General features: G+C 44.3%; 1 protein-coding gene across 3 annotated transcripts in view; it reads right to left on the bottom strand.

Annotated features, from left to right (window-relative positions):
* Positions 1 to 10,253, bottom strand: part of POLD3 (DNA polymerase delta 3, accessory subunit) — a 50,676-nt gene extending 40,423 nt beyond the window's left edge. Inside the window, exons 1-3 of one of the 3 annotated variants that reach the window (XM_063641354.1) lie at positions 10,053 to 10,136; positions 9,558 to 9,589; positions 8,357 to 8,412 (exon numbers count right to left, since the gene is read on the bottom strand). In XM_063641354.1, the coding sequence (XP_063497424.1) occupies positions 8,357 to 8,412; positions 9,558 to 9,566 (65 nt within the window). In that variant the 5' untranslated portion in view covers positions 9,567 to 9,589; positions 10,053 to 10,136. Of the gene's footprint in view, positions 1 to 8,356; positions 8,413 to 9,465; positions 9,590 to 10,052 lie in introns of those variants that run through there. The other 2 variants (XM_055282926.2, XM_055282929.2) reach the window with 2 other exon arrangements.
* Positions 10,254 to 15,058: the final 4,805 nt, after the last annotated feature.

Below are 15,058 nucleotides of genomic sequence, written 5' to 3'. Positions count from 1 at the left end.
ATTTTAAAGTGAGAAACAACAGGATTTGCTGATATACTGTGTTGAAGTGTAAGAGAAAGAAGAGTCAAAAATGACTGGACTAGGCAACCCAAAGAAGGAAGCTGTAATTCACTGAGATGGGGGAAAAGCAGGAAAAGCAGGTGTTGAGGGAAGAAGTCAGGAGTTAGGTTTTGGGGCATATTAAATTTGCAATGCCTATTAGTCACTGTTGATGTTGAAAAGGTTGCTAGAGAGTCTTGTCTGAAATATAATTCCTTGTTATAAAGCTTTCAGTAGCGCCAGGTTGCGGTGGCTCACGCCTGTAATCCCAGCTCTCAGGGAGGCAGAGGCGGGAGGACAGCTTGAGTTCAGGAGTTCGAGACCTGACTGGGCAATATAGCGAGACCTCGTTTTCCACAAAAAGGGAGGAAAAAAAAAAGTGTAACAAAGCTTTCAGTAGCTTCTCATCCCCTAAGGATCAACTTCAAATCTCTAGCAATGACAGGTAAGACCCTTCTTGTTCTGGGCCCTGTATCTCTGACCATTCCCCATCATACCTACACTATCTTCATCCTTATGAAACATTCTACAGTTCTCTTTATTCCTTTGTATATGCCCTTCCTTCTGCCTAGAAGGCTCTTCTCAGGCCTCAACTACCTAATTTCTCATCAAGACAGCAGCTCAGTTGTCACCTCCTCTATGAAGTATGAACCCTTCCCCAACACCATCAGGTCACCAGGGCACATCTTTTTTTTTAAAGAGATAAAGTCTCACTCTGTCGCCCAGGCTGAAGTGCAGTGGCACAGCTCACTGTAACCTTGAATTCCTGGGCTCAAGCCATCCTCCTTCCTCAGCCTCCTAAGTAAATAGGACCACAGGTACATGCTACCATGCCTGGTTATTATTATTATTTTTTCTTCCTGGTAGAAACTGGCTCTTGTTATATCTCCCAGCCTGGCCTCGAACCCCTGGGCTCAAGCGATCCTCCTGCCTTGGCCTCTCAAAATGCTAGGATTACAGGAGTGAGCCATCATGCCTAGACAATGAGCCTTTGCCGTCCAAGCTCTAACAAATCTTATCCCATATCTATTATTACAGCACATATCACCCTGCCTTCTAACTACTTATTTTACATATGAGGCATCCCTTCTAGACTGTTAACACCTTGAATACAAAAAGGTGCCCTAGTCAGGATTTTTGCTGATTCCTCCTCTTTGCCCTCTAATGTTTCTTTCCATTGCAACAATTGTGTTAGAAGGATAAATGAGCTAACAGATCCATGAACGTTTTGGTTTATTGATGCTAGTTTGGACCATGCTAAAGGAAGACATGACAGGCAGGTACCATGCCCAAGATGCTCGCAAGCTTGCTGGCCAAATGCACTATCTTTTTTCCACAATTAATAGTCCTGCCCATATCATCAGTCATTGTCCTCTATGCACTTGTCTCCCCAAATTGACCCCAGTTCTTCTCTCTTATATTATTAACAGAAAATGCAAAGCAAACTCTTATTTTAAAAAATAATTCCTACAGCCGGGTGCGGTGGCTCACACCTGTAATCCCAGCACTTTGGGAGGCCAAGGCAGGCGGATCACCTGAGGTCGAGAGTTTGAGACCAGCCTAACCAACATAGAGAAACCTCGTCTCTATTAAAAATACAAAATTAGCTGGGCACATGGTGGCGCATGCCCGTAATCCCAGTTACTCGGGAGGCTGAAGCAGGAGAATCACCTGAACCTGGGAGGCAGAGGTTGAAGTGAGCCGGGATCGTGCCATTGCACTCCAGCCTGGGCAACAAGAGCAAAACCCTATCTCAAAAAAAAAAAAAAAAAAAGAAAAAGGGAAAGAATTCCTGCCTACTTTTTGAGTCTTTAAAACGTGTTTTATCTAATTTAAGCCAAACTTTTTTTTTTTTTTTGGAGATAGAGTCTCACTCTGTTGCCAGGCTGGAGTGCAGTGGCGCAATCTCAGCTCACTGCAATGTCTGCCTCCTAGGTTCAAGTGATTTTCCTGCCTCAGCCTCCCAAGTAGCTGGGACTACAGGCACATGCTGGCTAATTTTTTGTATTTTAGTAGAGACATGGTTTCATCGTGTTGCCCAGGCTGGTCTCAAACTCCTGAGCTCAGGCAATCTGCCCTCCTCGGCCTCCCAAAGTGCTAGGATTACATGCATTAGCCACTGTGCCCGGCCTAAGCCAAATATTTTTTAATAAACAAAATATAAAATATTCTTAAATAAGAATGACAACAGGCTGGGCACAGTGGCTCACAGCTGTAATCCCAGCATGTTAGGAGGCCGAGGCAGGCAGATCACCAGGTCAGGAGTTCAAGACCAGCCTGGCCAGCATGGTGAAACCCCATCTCTACTAAAAATACAAAAAGTTAGCCAGGCATGGTGGCATGTGCCTGTAGTCCCAGCTACTCGGGAGGCTGAGGCAGGAGAACTGTTTGAATCCCGCAGGCGGAGGTTGCAGTGAGCCGAGATTGCGCCATTGTACTCTAGCCTGGGCAACAGAGTGAGACTCCATCTCAAAAAATAATAATAATAATAATAACAACATATATGACTTCTTACAAGATACACTTCCTACACATATGATTAATTACAGCTTCCCATTTTAATTCATTAATCTTCCCTCCTGATAAGTTCCACCCATAATGTTCCCCAGGATGAGTACAGTGTATTGCCCATACTGCTTTCTCTAACCCAACTTAATTCTTTCACAGCATTTTCACAGTCTGAAATTATCTTGTTTAAATCAACCAGGGGAGGGACCTTGTCTGTCAGGTTTACTGTTGTACGACATAGCCTGAAATAATGCTAAAAAAAAAAACAGTATGAGGCCGGGCACGGTGGCTCAAGCCTGTAATCCCAGCACTTTGGGAGGCTGAGGTGGGCAGATCACGAGGTCAGGAGTTCAAGACCAGCCTGGCCAAGATCGTGAAACCCTGTCTCTACTAAAAATACAAAAATTAGCCAGGCGTGGTGGCGGGCGCTGTAATCCCCATTATTCGGGAGGCTGAAGCAGGAGAATCACTTAAACCTGGAAGGCGGAGGCTGCAGTGAGCCGAGTTCTGCCACTGCACTCCGGCCTAGGCAACAGAGTGAGATGCCGTCAGAAAAAAAAAAAAAAAAAAAAAAAATTACGTGAGAGAAATGTTTGTGAAAATACTATAGTGAGGCCGAGCATGGTGGCTCATGCCTATAATCTCAGCACTTTGGGAGGCTGAGGCAGGAGGACTGCTTGAGCCCAGACATTCAAGACCAGCCTGGTCAACACAGCAAGATCCCATCTCTACGAAATAAAAAAATCAGCTAGCAAGGTGGCGTGTACCTGTGGTCCCAGCTACTCAGGAGGCTGAGGTGGGAGGATCCCTTAAGCCCAGGAGGTCACGGCTACAGGAAGACATGTCTGAACCACTGCACTCCAGCCTGGGTAATCGAGTGAGACTCTATCTCAAAACAAACATAAACCATAGTGCTTGGTATTCATTCAGCATGTATTGGCATTCATTGTGTGCCTGACACTGAAGACAGAATAACTGTGGCATATTATATTTTCCAAAGATGGCTGAGACAGCATCTTCCATTCCATATGCTCTTCTACATTCTCTCATTGAGAAGCAGAGCCCACTCCTTGAATCTGGTATGGCCAGTTATTCACTGCTTGACTTCTGAGGCTAGTCAGAAAAGGCAATTGGCTCTACATTGTGCTGGAACACAAGCTTTTGGAGCCCTGAGCTTCTATGTAAGAAGTCTGACTACCTGGAGACACCAGGCTGTGAGGAAGCCCAGGCCATACAGATAGACCACATGCAAGCACTCTAGTCCACTGCCCCAGCTAAAGGCCCAACAGACAGCCAGAATCAACAGCCAGACATGTGCATAAAGAGGCCTAAAGATGACCAGGTTCCAGTTATTGGGACTTTCCAGCGGGGATGCCAGACATCATGGAACAGACATAAGCCATTCCCACTGTGCCCTATCCAAATTCCAAAGCAAAAGAATCTATGCACATAATAAAACGATGTTCCCAGGCACTACATTTTGGGGTGATTTCTGACACAGCAATAGTAATCAGAACAGTGATGAACCTGACAAGTTTCCTGCGTTCATAGAGTTTATATTCGAGTGGGGAAAGACGTATAATTAGCAAGAAAATGCCAAGACAATAATAAGAATTATAAAATGCTGGGATAACTGTATACCTATGTGCAAAAAAATGACGCTGGACCCTTTCCTTACACCATCCACAAAAAATCAACTCCAAGTGATTCCTAGAAGACATAGTCAATATTTATATATTTCAGTGATTCATTTAAAAATTAGCTTGAACTAACACCTAATCTGAAAGCTTTAGTATAGTCTTACTGTAGGAACTAAAGCATTTCTTTCTTCTTCTTTCTTTCCTTCCTTTTTTCTCTCTCTCTTTTAGAGACAGGGTCTTGCTCTGTCACGCAGGTGTGATCATAGCTCACTGCAGCCTCGAACTCCTGGGCTCAGACAATTCTTCTGCCTCAGTCTTCCGAGTAGCTACGACTACAGGTGCATGCCACCACACCCAGCTCATGTTTTAAAAAAACTTTTTATAAAGATGGGGGTCTCACTATGTTGCCCAGGCTCATCTTGAACTCCTGGGCTCAAGCAATCCTCCTACTTCAGCCTCCTCAAGTGTTGGGACTGATACAACTGAGCCACCACAGCCATCCAACTGAAGCATTTCTAATGTTAACAAGTACATGGCCAGGTGCAGTGGCTCATGCCTGCAATCCCAGCACTTTGGAGGACAAGGCAGGAGGATGGCTTCAGCCTGAGAGTTCGAGACCAGCCTGCACAACACAGCAAAACCCCGTCTCTACAAAACATGCAAAAAGTAGCCAAGTGTGGTGGCATGCGCCTGTAGTTCCAGCTAGTTGGGAGGCTGAGGAGGGAGAATCACTTGAGCCTGGGAGGCCGAAGTTGCAGTGAGCCAAAATTGCGCCACTACATTTCCATCCGGGCAACAGGGTGAAACCCTGTCTCAAAACAATAATAGTAATAATAATATGTTAACAAGCACATGATCTGTAGAAAACTTAAATATAGTGATAACAATGATTTCTTTAAACTCTAAGTGGATTACAGAATTAAATATAAGTGCAAAAACTAAAAAATCTTAGAAAAAAGCACAAAAGTAAATCTTCACAACCCTGGGTTAGGCAAAGCCTTCTTAGATATTATTGCAGAAGCACAAGCAACACATCAAAAAGAAAACACAACAAGGGTATGGAGAAAAGAGAATGCTTATACACTGTTGGTGGGAATGTAAATTAATACAGCCATTATGTAAAACGGTATGGAGGTTCCTCAAAATATCAAAAATAGAGCTACCATATGATCCAGCAGTCCCACTACGGATATACATCCAAAGGAAATGAAATCAGTATGTCAGAGATATTTGCGCTCACATGTTTACTGCAACACTATTTACAACGGCCAAGATATGGAATCAACAAATGTCCATTAATGGATAAATGGATAAAGGAAATATAGTGTATTACAAAACGGAATACTATTCAGCCATAAAAATGAATAAAATCCTATCATTTGCAACAAAATGGATGAAACTGGAAGAGACTATGTTAACTGAAATAAGCCAGACACAGACAAATACCACACGATCTCACTCATTTGTGGAATCTGTAAAAGTTGATCTCACGGAAGTGGAAAGCAGAATTTTCTTTCCATAGGCTGAGGTGGTTAGGGGAGGGGGAATGCGGAGATGTCAGTCTAAAGGATACATAATTACAGTTAGACAGGAATAAGTTCAAGAGCTCTATTGTATAGCATAGTGATGATATACTATATTCTTGAAAAATGCAAAGATGATAGACATTAAATGTTTTCACCACCAAAATAACTGTGTGATATAATACATTTATTAGCTAGATTTAACTATTCCACAATGTATATATACTTCAAAACATATGTTGTATACAATAAATATATACAACTTTATTTGTCAATTTAAAAAATCTTGGCTGGGCACGATGGCTCATGTCTGTAATCCCAGCACTTTAGGAGGCCGAGGCGGGCAGATCACTTAAGACCAGGAGTTCGAGACCAGCCTGGCCAGCATGGTGAAACCCCATCTCTACTAGAAATACAATAAAATTGGCCGGGTGTGGTGGCACATGCCTGTAGTCCCAGCTACCTGGGAGGCTGAGGCAGTAGAATAGCTTGAACCAAGGAGGTGGAGGTTGCAGTGAGCTGAGATCATGCCATTGGACTCCAGCCTGGGATAGAGCAAGGCTTCTGCCTCAAAAAAAAGAAAAGAAAAAAAAATCTTCTTAGGCCGGGCACAGTGGCTCGTATCTGTAATCCCAGCATTTTGGGAGGCCAAGGCAGGAGGATCACTTGAGGTCAGGAGTTTTGAGACCAGCCTGGGCAATATAGCGAGATCTTGTCTCTACTAAAAAAAAAAATAGTAAGATTTAAAAAAATTTAATCATTTTAAAATTTAAACTTAAAAAAGCATAAGCAACAAAAGGAAAAATAAATAAATTGGACTTCATCAGCAATAAAAACTTCCATGGGCCAGGCATGGTGGCTCATGTCTGTAATCCCGGCACTTTGGGAGGCCAAGGCAGGGGCTTGAGCCTAGGAATTCAAGACCAGCCTGGGACCAGCCTGGCAAACATGGCGAGACTCCATCTCTACAAAAAATAAAAAAATTAGCTGAGTGTGGTGGCACGCACCTGTAGTCCTGGCTACTCAGGAGGCTGAGGTGGGAAAATCACCTGAGCCCAGGGAAGTCAAGGCTGCAGTGGGCTGAGACCACACCACTGCACTCCAGCTTGGGCAACAGAGTGACATCCTGTCTCAAACAACAACAACAAGAACAAAAAATGTCTGTGCTTCAAAGCACACCATCAAGAAAGTACAAAGACAATCCACAGAATGGGAGAAAATTCTTGCAAATCATTTTTCAATCAGGGTCTTGTATTCAGAATATATAAACAACTCTTAAAACTCAACAACAACCAAAAATACCCAATGACAAAAATGGGCAAAATTTTGAATATCTATTTCTCCAAAGATATGGCCAAGCAGCATATGAAAAGATATTCAGCATCATTAATCATTAGGAAAATGCAAATCAACATAATTTATGAGATACCACTTCACATCCACTAGGATGGTTAAAATAAGACATAATAAAAAGTTTTTGCCAGGTGTGATGTACACCTGTAGAGCTAGTTGGTAGGCTGAGGTGGGAGGATCCTTGAGTTCAGATCCAGCCTGGGCAACATAGTAAAACCCCATCTCAAAAAAAAAAAAAAAAAAAAAAAGTTCATCCATGAGAAGTCTGAGGGAAAAAAAAGTGTTAGTGTTGACCAGAATGTGGAGAAACTGAAATACTCATATACTGTTAGGACTGTAAGACAGAGCAGCCATTTTGAAAAATAGTTTGTCAGTTCCTCAAAATGTTAAATACAGAATTATCTCATGACCCAGCAATTCCAATCCTAGTTTGGCTGTGTCCCCACCCAAATCTCAACTTGAATTGTAATAACCCCCACATGTTAAAGATGGACCAGGTGGAGATAACTGAATTATGGGGGCAGTTCCCCCATGCTCTTCTCATGACAGTGAGTTCTCACGAGATCTGATGGTTTTACAAGGGGCTTCCCCCTTCGCTTGACACTCATTCTCTCTCCTGCCACCCTGTGAAGAGGTGCCTTCCGCCAAGTCTCCTGAGGCCTCCCCAGCCATGCGGAACTGTGAGTCAATTAAACCTCGTCTTTATAAATTCAGTCTCAGGTGTGTCTTCATAGCAGCATGAGAATGGACTAACACATATACCCAAGATAACTGAAAATATATGTTCATATAAACACTTATACGTGAATGTTGTATACATGAGTGTTCATAACAGCATCATTCATAGCAGTCAAAATATGGAAATAACCCAAATGTCCATTAATGATGAATAAACAAAATTTGTTGTATCCATATTACAGACTGAATCATGTCTCCAAAAAGGTATGTTAAAGCCCTAACCCCCAATACCTTAAAATGTGACCTTATTTAGAAATAGAATTATAGCACATGTAATTAGTTAAGACAAGATCATATTGGAGTAGGCTGGATTCGTAATTCAGTATGACTGGTGTTCATATAAGATGGACATGCAAAGATACAGACATACAGGGAGAATGCCATGACAATGAAGGCAGAGATTGGAATTAGGCAGCTACAAGCCAAGAAATGCCAACGATTGCCAGCAAACCAAATTAGCTCTAATCTATAGGCTATCTGTAGAGTTAAAAGCAAAGCATAACAACAACAAAAAAAACTCCAATGTGATTAAAATTGGTAGTAAACTGGACTTACTGTTTGGCCTGGTTAACATGAACCCCTAGTGTATAGCTCAGCCATTTGTATGTCACCTGTAAGAAGAAAAAATTTTTCAAATGTTTTATTAGATGACTCCAGAGTGCAGATCAGAACCGAGAGTCTGTTGCTAAAGATTCCTATTCTTAGATGACTATGCCTTATAAATTAAAATAAATGCCACTGCAGTTTTGTCAAGAACTATCTATCTGGGTAGGCAGGACCTATTTATCTTAAAAATGCTAAGAAGTTTGTTTCATGAACTAATGAAAAGTAATCTAAAAAGACAGGCTGAACATACCCAACAGAAAAAACTCTCATTTTCCTCACATTCCTTGTTTTACTCGGGCCCTTTCCTCATGATGTCTTTATTTGGGGCCACCAGCCAAAGCCATCCTAAAACTCATCCAGAAGCTAGATGACTTTGAAGTGTGATGTCTCAGAAACTTCTTTTTTTTTTTTTTTTGAGACGGAGTCTCGCTCTGTCGCCCAGGCTGGAGTGCAGTGGCGCAATCTCGGCTCACTGCAAGCTCCGCCTCCCGGGTTCACGCCATTCTCCTGCCTCAGCCTCTCCGAGTAGCTGGGACTACAGGCGCCCGCCACCACGCCCGGCTAATTTTTTGTATTTTTAGTAGAGACGGGGTTTCACCGTGGTCTCGATCTCCTGACCTCGTGATCCGCCCGCCTCGGCCTCCCAAAGTGCTGGGCTTACAAGCGTGAGCCACCGCGCCCGGCCAGAAACTTCTAAAGAAAGTTGCACCCATGCAAACATTAAAGGGCACAGGTGGTGCAGGGGTCAGGAAATGAACAAAGTGGGTAAATATTTTTATAAGAGATTAGATTGGGAACTACCAGCATCAAGCCTTCATTCCTCCTAGACCCAGGATGCCTGCACTGTCTTCTCTCAAAGTCTCTTCCAATTCCAAATGTCAAGCTTCCAATAGTTAGAAGACTTGCACAGGTTAGGCAAAGGCAGTGTGATGCAGAAGAAAGCATTAGTAAGAGGACAGACCTAGGTTGAAAAACTGCCTATCCCATACCAACCGCAAATAAACAACTTATTTGGCCCCTCAGCTTCAATTTCCTCATCTCGGGATACCACCACCGACCTGGGATGGGGTGCGGGGAGGTCACTGTAAAGATTAAAGTGCCTTGGCACACAGCAGGCACTCAATCATCACGGTTTGCAAAGTGCACTCACATCCATCATCTCGCTTGATCTTTTCCTCACCCCTGTGAAGCGGATCAAACCTCTATCAATGCTTAAATTTCCAGGAAGAGGAAACAGTATCTGGAGGTTACGCAACTTGTAACTTAACACAGTTAAGACACGATTTCCTCAACTGTAAACTTAAAACTTTAAACGCCAACCACCTTAAAAGAAAGGTGTAGGGACGCCTTAGAAGTACTCTCAGCCAACGGCCCTCCCTCCGCGCCCGGTCTCCGCGGCTCCAGCCCCAGGCTCTGTTCCCAGCACGCCCACCCAAGGGACGCGGACTTCCGTGTGTGCCGCAGGACCTTCCAGACGAGTCCTCGCTCGCTCTGGGGCACAGAGCTCGCCCAGGTCCCCTCGTGGGGACCTGTCTCCCCTGGTCCCCACGAAGCCACAAGCAGAGAGGGGGTCAAGGCTCCCGCCGCCCTAGCCGGGCCCAGGACCCCGGTCGCACGCCCGCGTTCCCCAGTAGTAGCTGCTCACGATCTTGTTTTGGTCCGTGACGAACTCGTCTATATTTTCCAGATAAAGCTGGTCCGCCATGGTGCGGCAGCGCTGGGACCCGCGTCTAGCCCCTCTCTCAATCAGAACCACAGCTCCCGCCGGCGGGAAACGTCTTTGCTCCCTCCCAGGTCCCGGGTCGTTTCCGCGGCAACGGAGGCGACGCACTACGGCGGCCCTCGGAGGGTCAAACTAGTCAGGGAGACGGCGCAGACTGAAGTAGGCAGAGCTAGCAGGAAGCACCGAACTGCGGGGCCTCCTGGCTGGTTTTTTCCTATACCTACGTACCTATGATAAAGTTTAATTTATAAATTAGGCACAGTAAGAGATTAACAAAAATAACAAACGATAAAATAGAACAATTATTATTATTATACTGTAATAAACATTAGTGAATATGGTCTCTCAGCAGATGTCTTTGGATATAATATTTCCCTACTGAGGTTGGCTGCGGGTGATGAAACCCGGGAAAGCCGGGATAAAGGGGAGACTATTGAAAACAAGTAATTTTAGTAGTGCTCCAACTGGGGAAAAGTACTGCCTGTTATAATCCCTCAGAGTTGAGAAATTAGGGAAGGTTTTTCCAGAGGGGATGAGGAGAGGCTGAGTGTTTCGGATAGAAGCAGGAGAATTTGCTGGAAAAGAGTTCATTATCTCTGGATTGTTAGGAGAAGAGGCGGATGAAAGAGACGGGAGAAACCAAATCGTTGTGCCTAGGAGACTGTGAAGAGGCGCATGAGCTGTGTTCTCAGGAAAACTTGGAGAAAAGTTATCAGATTGGGGAATTTCAACTCTAATTTTTACTAGTATCACCCCCCCAAAAATCTTTAATAATTGACTTCAGCATAAGCCGGTGCAGTTCAGTACCGCAGCTGTAGTGCGTAAGTGAGTGGGCTCTAGAGTCAGACTTACTGGGTTTGAATCCTGGTTTTGCTGTTGTGTAAACTTAGGTAATTCTTTAGCCACTAGGAGCCTATTTCCTTATCTATAAAATGGGAATAACAACAGTACCTGCTTCAAAGGCTTATTGCGGCATGCATTCATTCAAAGCATAGCAAAATCCTGAGAAAGGCCAGATACTATTCTGAGTGTTGAGGTGCTGGGGCTGCAGCTGTGAGCAATAATAAACCGAGTCTGTTCACATGTAACTTACATTCTGAGATTTTTAAGTGAAAGATAGTGGTGGTTTAAAATAGGGTAGCAGACCGGGCGCGGTGGCTAACGCCTGTAATCCCAGCACTTTGGGAGGCCGAGGGGGATGAATCACCTGAGGTCAGGAGTTTGAGACCTGCCAGGCCAACATAGTGAAACCCTGTCTCTACTAAAAATATAAAAATTAGCCGGGCGTGGTGGCACATGCCTATAGTCCCAGTTACTCCCAGGGCTGAGGCACCAGAATGTCTTGAATCCAGGAGGTGGAGGTTGCAGTGAGCTGAGATCATGCAACGGCACTTCAGCTTGGGAAACAGAGGGAGACTCCGTCTAAAAATAAAATAAAATGGCTCGGCGCAGTGGCTCACACCTGTAATCCCAGCACTTTGGGAGGCCGAGGCTGTCAGATCACCTGAGGTCACGAATTCGAGACCAGCCTGGCCAACATGGCGAAACCGCGTCTCTACTAAAAATACAAAAATTAACCAGGTGTGATGGTACATGCCTGTAATCCCAGCTACTCGGGAGGCTGAGGCAGCAGAATTGCTTGAACCTGGGAGACCAAGGTTGCGGTGAGCTGAGATCGTGCCACTGCACTCCAGCCTGGGAAACAGAGTGAGACCCCCTCTCAAAATAAATAAATAAAATAAAATAAAATAGGGTAGCAGTGCCAGGCACAGTAGCTCACACCTACAATCCCAGCACTTTGGGAGGCCAAGGCAAGTGGATCGCTTGAGCCCCAGGAGTTCGAGACCAGCCTGAGCAACATACTGAAACTCCATCTCTACTTAAAAAAAAAAAAAAAAAAAAAGCCATGGTGGCGCAAGCCTGTGGTCTGTGGTCTGTGGTCCCAGCTCTGAAGTGGGAGGATGGATTGAGCCCAGGAGGTAGAGGCTGCAGTGAGCACTTGATCATGCCACTGCATACAGCCTGGGTGACAGGGTGAGATGCTGTCTCAAAAAATAATATATATATATTTTTTGAGACAGAGTTTTGCTCTTGTTCCCCAGGTTGGAGTGCAATGGCGTGATCTCGGCTCACTGTAACCTCTGCCTCCCGGGTTCAAGTGATTCTCCTGCCTCTGCCTCCCAAGTTGCTGGGATTACTGGCATGCGCCACCACACCTGGCTAATTTTGTTGTATTTTTAGTAGAGACGGGGTTTTGCCATGTTGGCCAGGCTGGTCTCGAACTCCTAACCTCAGGTGATCCACCCGCCTCGGCCTCCCAAAGTGCTGGGATTACAGGCGTAAGCCACCACGCCCGACCAATACATTTTTTAAAACAGTGTAGTGGTAGTAGAAATTGAGAGAACTGAGTGACTTGAGTTTTCTTTTAGAGTCGGCAAAACCTGCCGATGAATTACACGAGTGGAGTGTGGAAAAAACAGGAATCAAGGAAAATACCTAGATATGGAACATAAATCTTTAGGTAAATGGTGATGCCCTTGACTGAGACGTGAAAGACTGGAAGCAGATGAGAAAATCAAATAATTCTATTTGGCCAGTTATAAATGAGATAATATACATAAAACCCTCATGCAGTACCTGCACACAATGAAATCTACGATCATTGACTATTACATTATTATATACCAGACATACTATACCAGGTACTTTAAGAGCAATATTTCATTTAGTCCTCATAGCAATGCTGCAAATGTGTTATATTGTCCATATTTTATTTTATTATTTATTTATTTATTTATTTTGAGACAGAGTTTTGCTCCTGTTGCCCAGGCTGGAGTGCAATGGCGCAATCTCGGCTCACTGCAACCTCTGCCTCCCGGGTTCAAGCGATTCTCCTGCCTCAGCTTCTTGAGTAGCTGGGATTACGGGCATGCACCACCACACCCAGCTAATTTTGTATTTTTAGTAGAGACAGGGTTTATCCATGTTGGTCAGGCTGGTCTCGAACTCCTGACCTCAGGCAATCCACCCACCTCAGCCTCCCAAATTACTGGGATTATAGGTGTGAGCCACCATGCCCAGCCTATTTATTTATTTTGTTTTATTTTTTGAGATGGAGTCTCAATCTGTCGCCCAGGCTGGAGTGCAGTGGCACGATCTCCACTCACTGCAACCTCTGCCTCCCGGGTTCATGCGATTCTCATGCCTCCACCTCCTGAGTAGCTGGGATTACAGGTATGCACCAACACACCCAACTGCATTTTTAGTAGAGAGGGGGTTTCGCCTTGTTGGTCAGGCTGGTCTTAAATTTCTGACCTCAAGTGATCCGCCGGCCTCGGCCTCCCAAAGTGCTGGGATTACAGGTGTGACCCACTGTGCCTGGCCATTGTCCATATTTCAGAGACTGGATTGTTGCGGCTCAGAGAGAAATAGATTTTTCCAGGATTATTAGGTGGTTGCTGTGGGATCAGAACTCAGGCTTCTTGTCAATGCTCCACAGGAGTGGGAAGTAAGTCAAGATAATTGGTCAGGGAAGAGCCTTAATACTATCCCCATGCCAAATGGAGCAGATGACAATGAGGTGGCTACATTGTCTGGGCTATATACCCTGGGGTTGGTAGTCTGGCGCCAGGAAAATTTAGGACACTAACACGAAGAGTTTAAGAGCGGAGGTTTAATAGGCAGAAGAGAAAGAGAAACAGTTCTCTTTATATATAGAGAGAGGGGTCTCCTAGTGATCATGGTGGCAGATGCGCTGGACTTTATAGTCCAGCTTGAGGAGGCGGTGTCTGATTTATGTAGGGCTCACAGATTGTTTCGATTAGGTGTGACATTTACATAGCCCAGGGGGAAGGCTGGTATCCCCACCCTAATCTTATGATGCAAATGAACCCTCCTTGGCTGGCACCATCTTGTCTGCTTCTTATTGTACACGTGGCTGGCAGAGAAGGGATGATGGAGCAGCCATCTTGAACATGTCTAGTCCCTAGTTCCTGCCCACATTCACCGGTGCAAGCTCCCAACTTGCTTGTCTATGTCTGCAGCTCAACTTTACAGGCTGGTCTTTGTTAGAAAGTGATTTGGGGCAGCTTTTCATTAAAAAGAAAAGCCTTACCGTGAACTTCTATACCCTTACTATCTGCCTAAGTGATTTCTTCTTAACTCCTATATCAACCACACTGTTTAGAGCACCCAGCTCAACCCAATGGACCTGCCAATATTAGGGTTGAATGACTTAGCTGGATTAGTGGTTACCCTTGGAAGGGTAGAAACTGGAAGGGAGTATGAGAAGGCTTTTGAGATGAAGGTAATATTCTTGATCTTGGTGTGTTGAGTTTGTGAAAATGATTTGAGGTATATACTTTTGGTATGTATATATAGTTTTCTATATGGATGTTTGCATTAATCAAAAGTTTAAGGAAATTGATTATTTGAGGAATCTTAACTACAGTGTCAAGCCTTTTCAAACTAGGAAAATAGAAAATAGGTAGAAGTATTAGAAAGAATGGGTTTAATCTTAACCTTGGACAATAGAAAGGAGATTCTGGGAAGAAGGGATCATGGGCAAAAGTGGTGCAAAGCAAGGCAGTAATTGGATTATCAAATCAAGATAAATAATGAAAGGTATTTCCAAGTCTGGGTTGGGATAATGGGACTAGAAAGGAATGACTACAGCTCCGCACAGGATTGGGTAGGCTGGGGGTTGGGTGTGTACATTAAGGGCAGGAGAGCTGGAAGGGGAAGAGAAGAGATAGCTTTTCTGTTTCTGTGTCTAAGGCCTACCCAGTTTGATTTTTCCTTTTCCAATTTGGAGGGTAATTGAATGAAAAGCATATGGGGGTTGGAAACAATTTTTCTTGTAAAAAGCAAGAAAGCAAACAAACAAAAATCTGGGCCTGATTTCCAGCTTTACCACTTACTAGCTGTGT

The sequence above is a fragment of the Symphalangus syndactylus genome, chromosome 6, assembly GCF_028878055.3.
Source record: "Symphalangus syndactylus isolate Jambi chromosome 6, NHGRI_mSymSyn1-v2.1_pri, whole genome shotgun sequence".
NCBI lineage: Eukaryota > Metazoa > Chordata > Mammalia > Primates > Hylobatidae > Symphalangus > Symphalangus syndactylus.
Note: the sequence above shows the minus strand (reverse complement) of the source record. Positions and strands in the feature narration are given on the sequence as shown.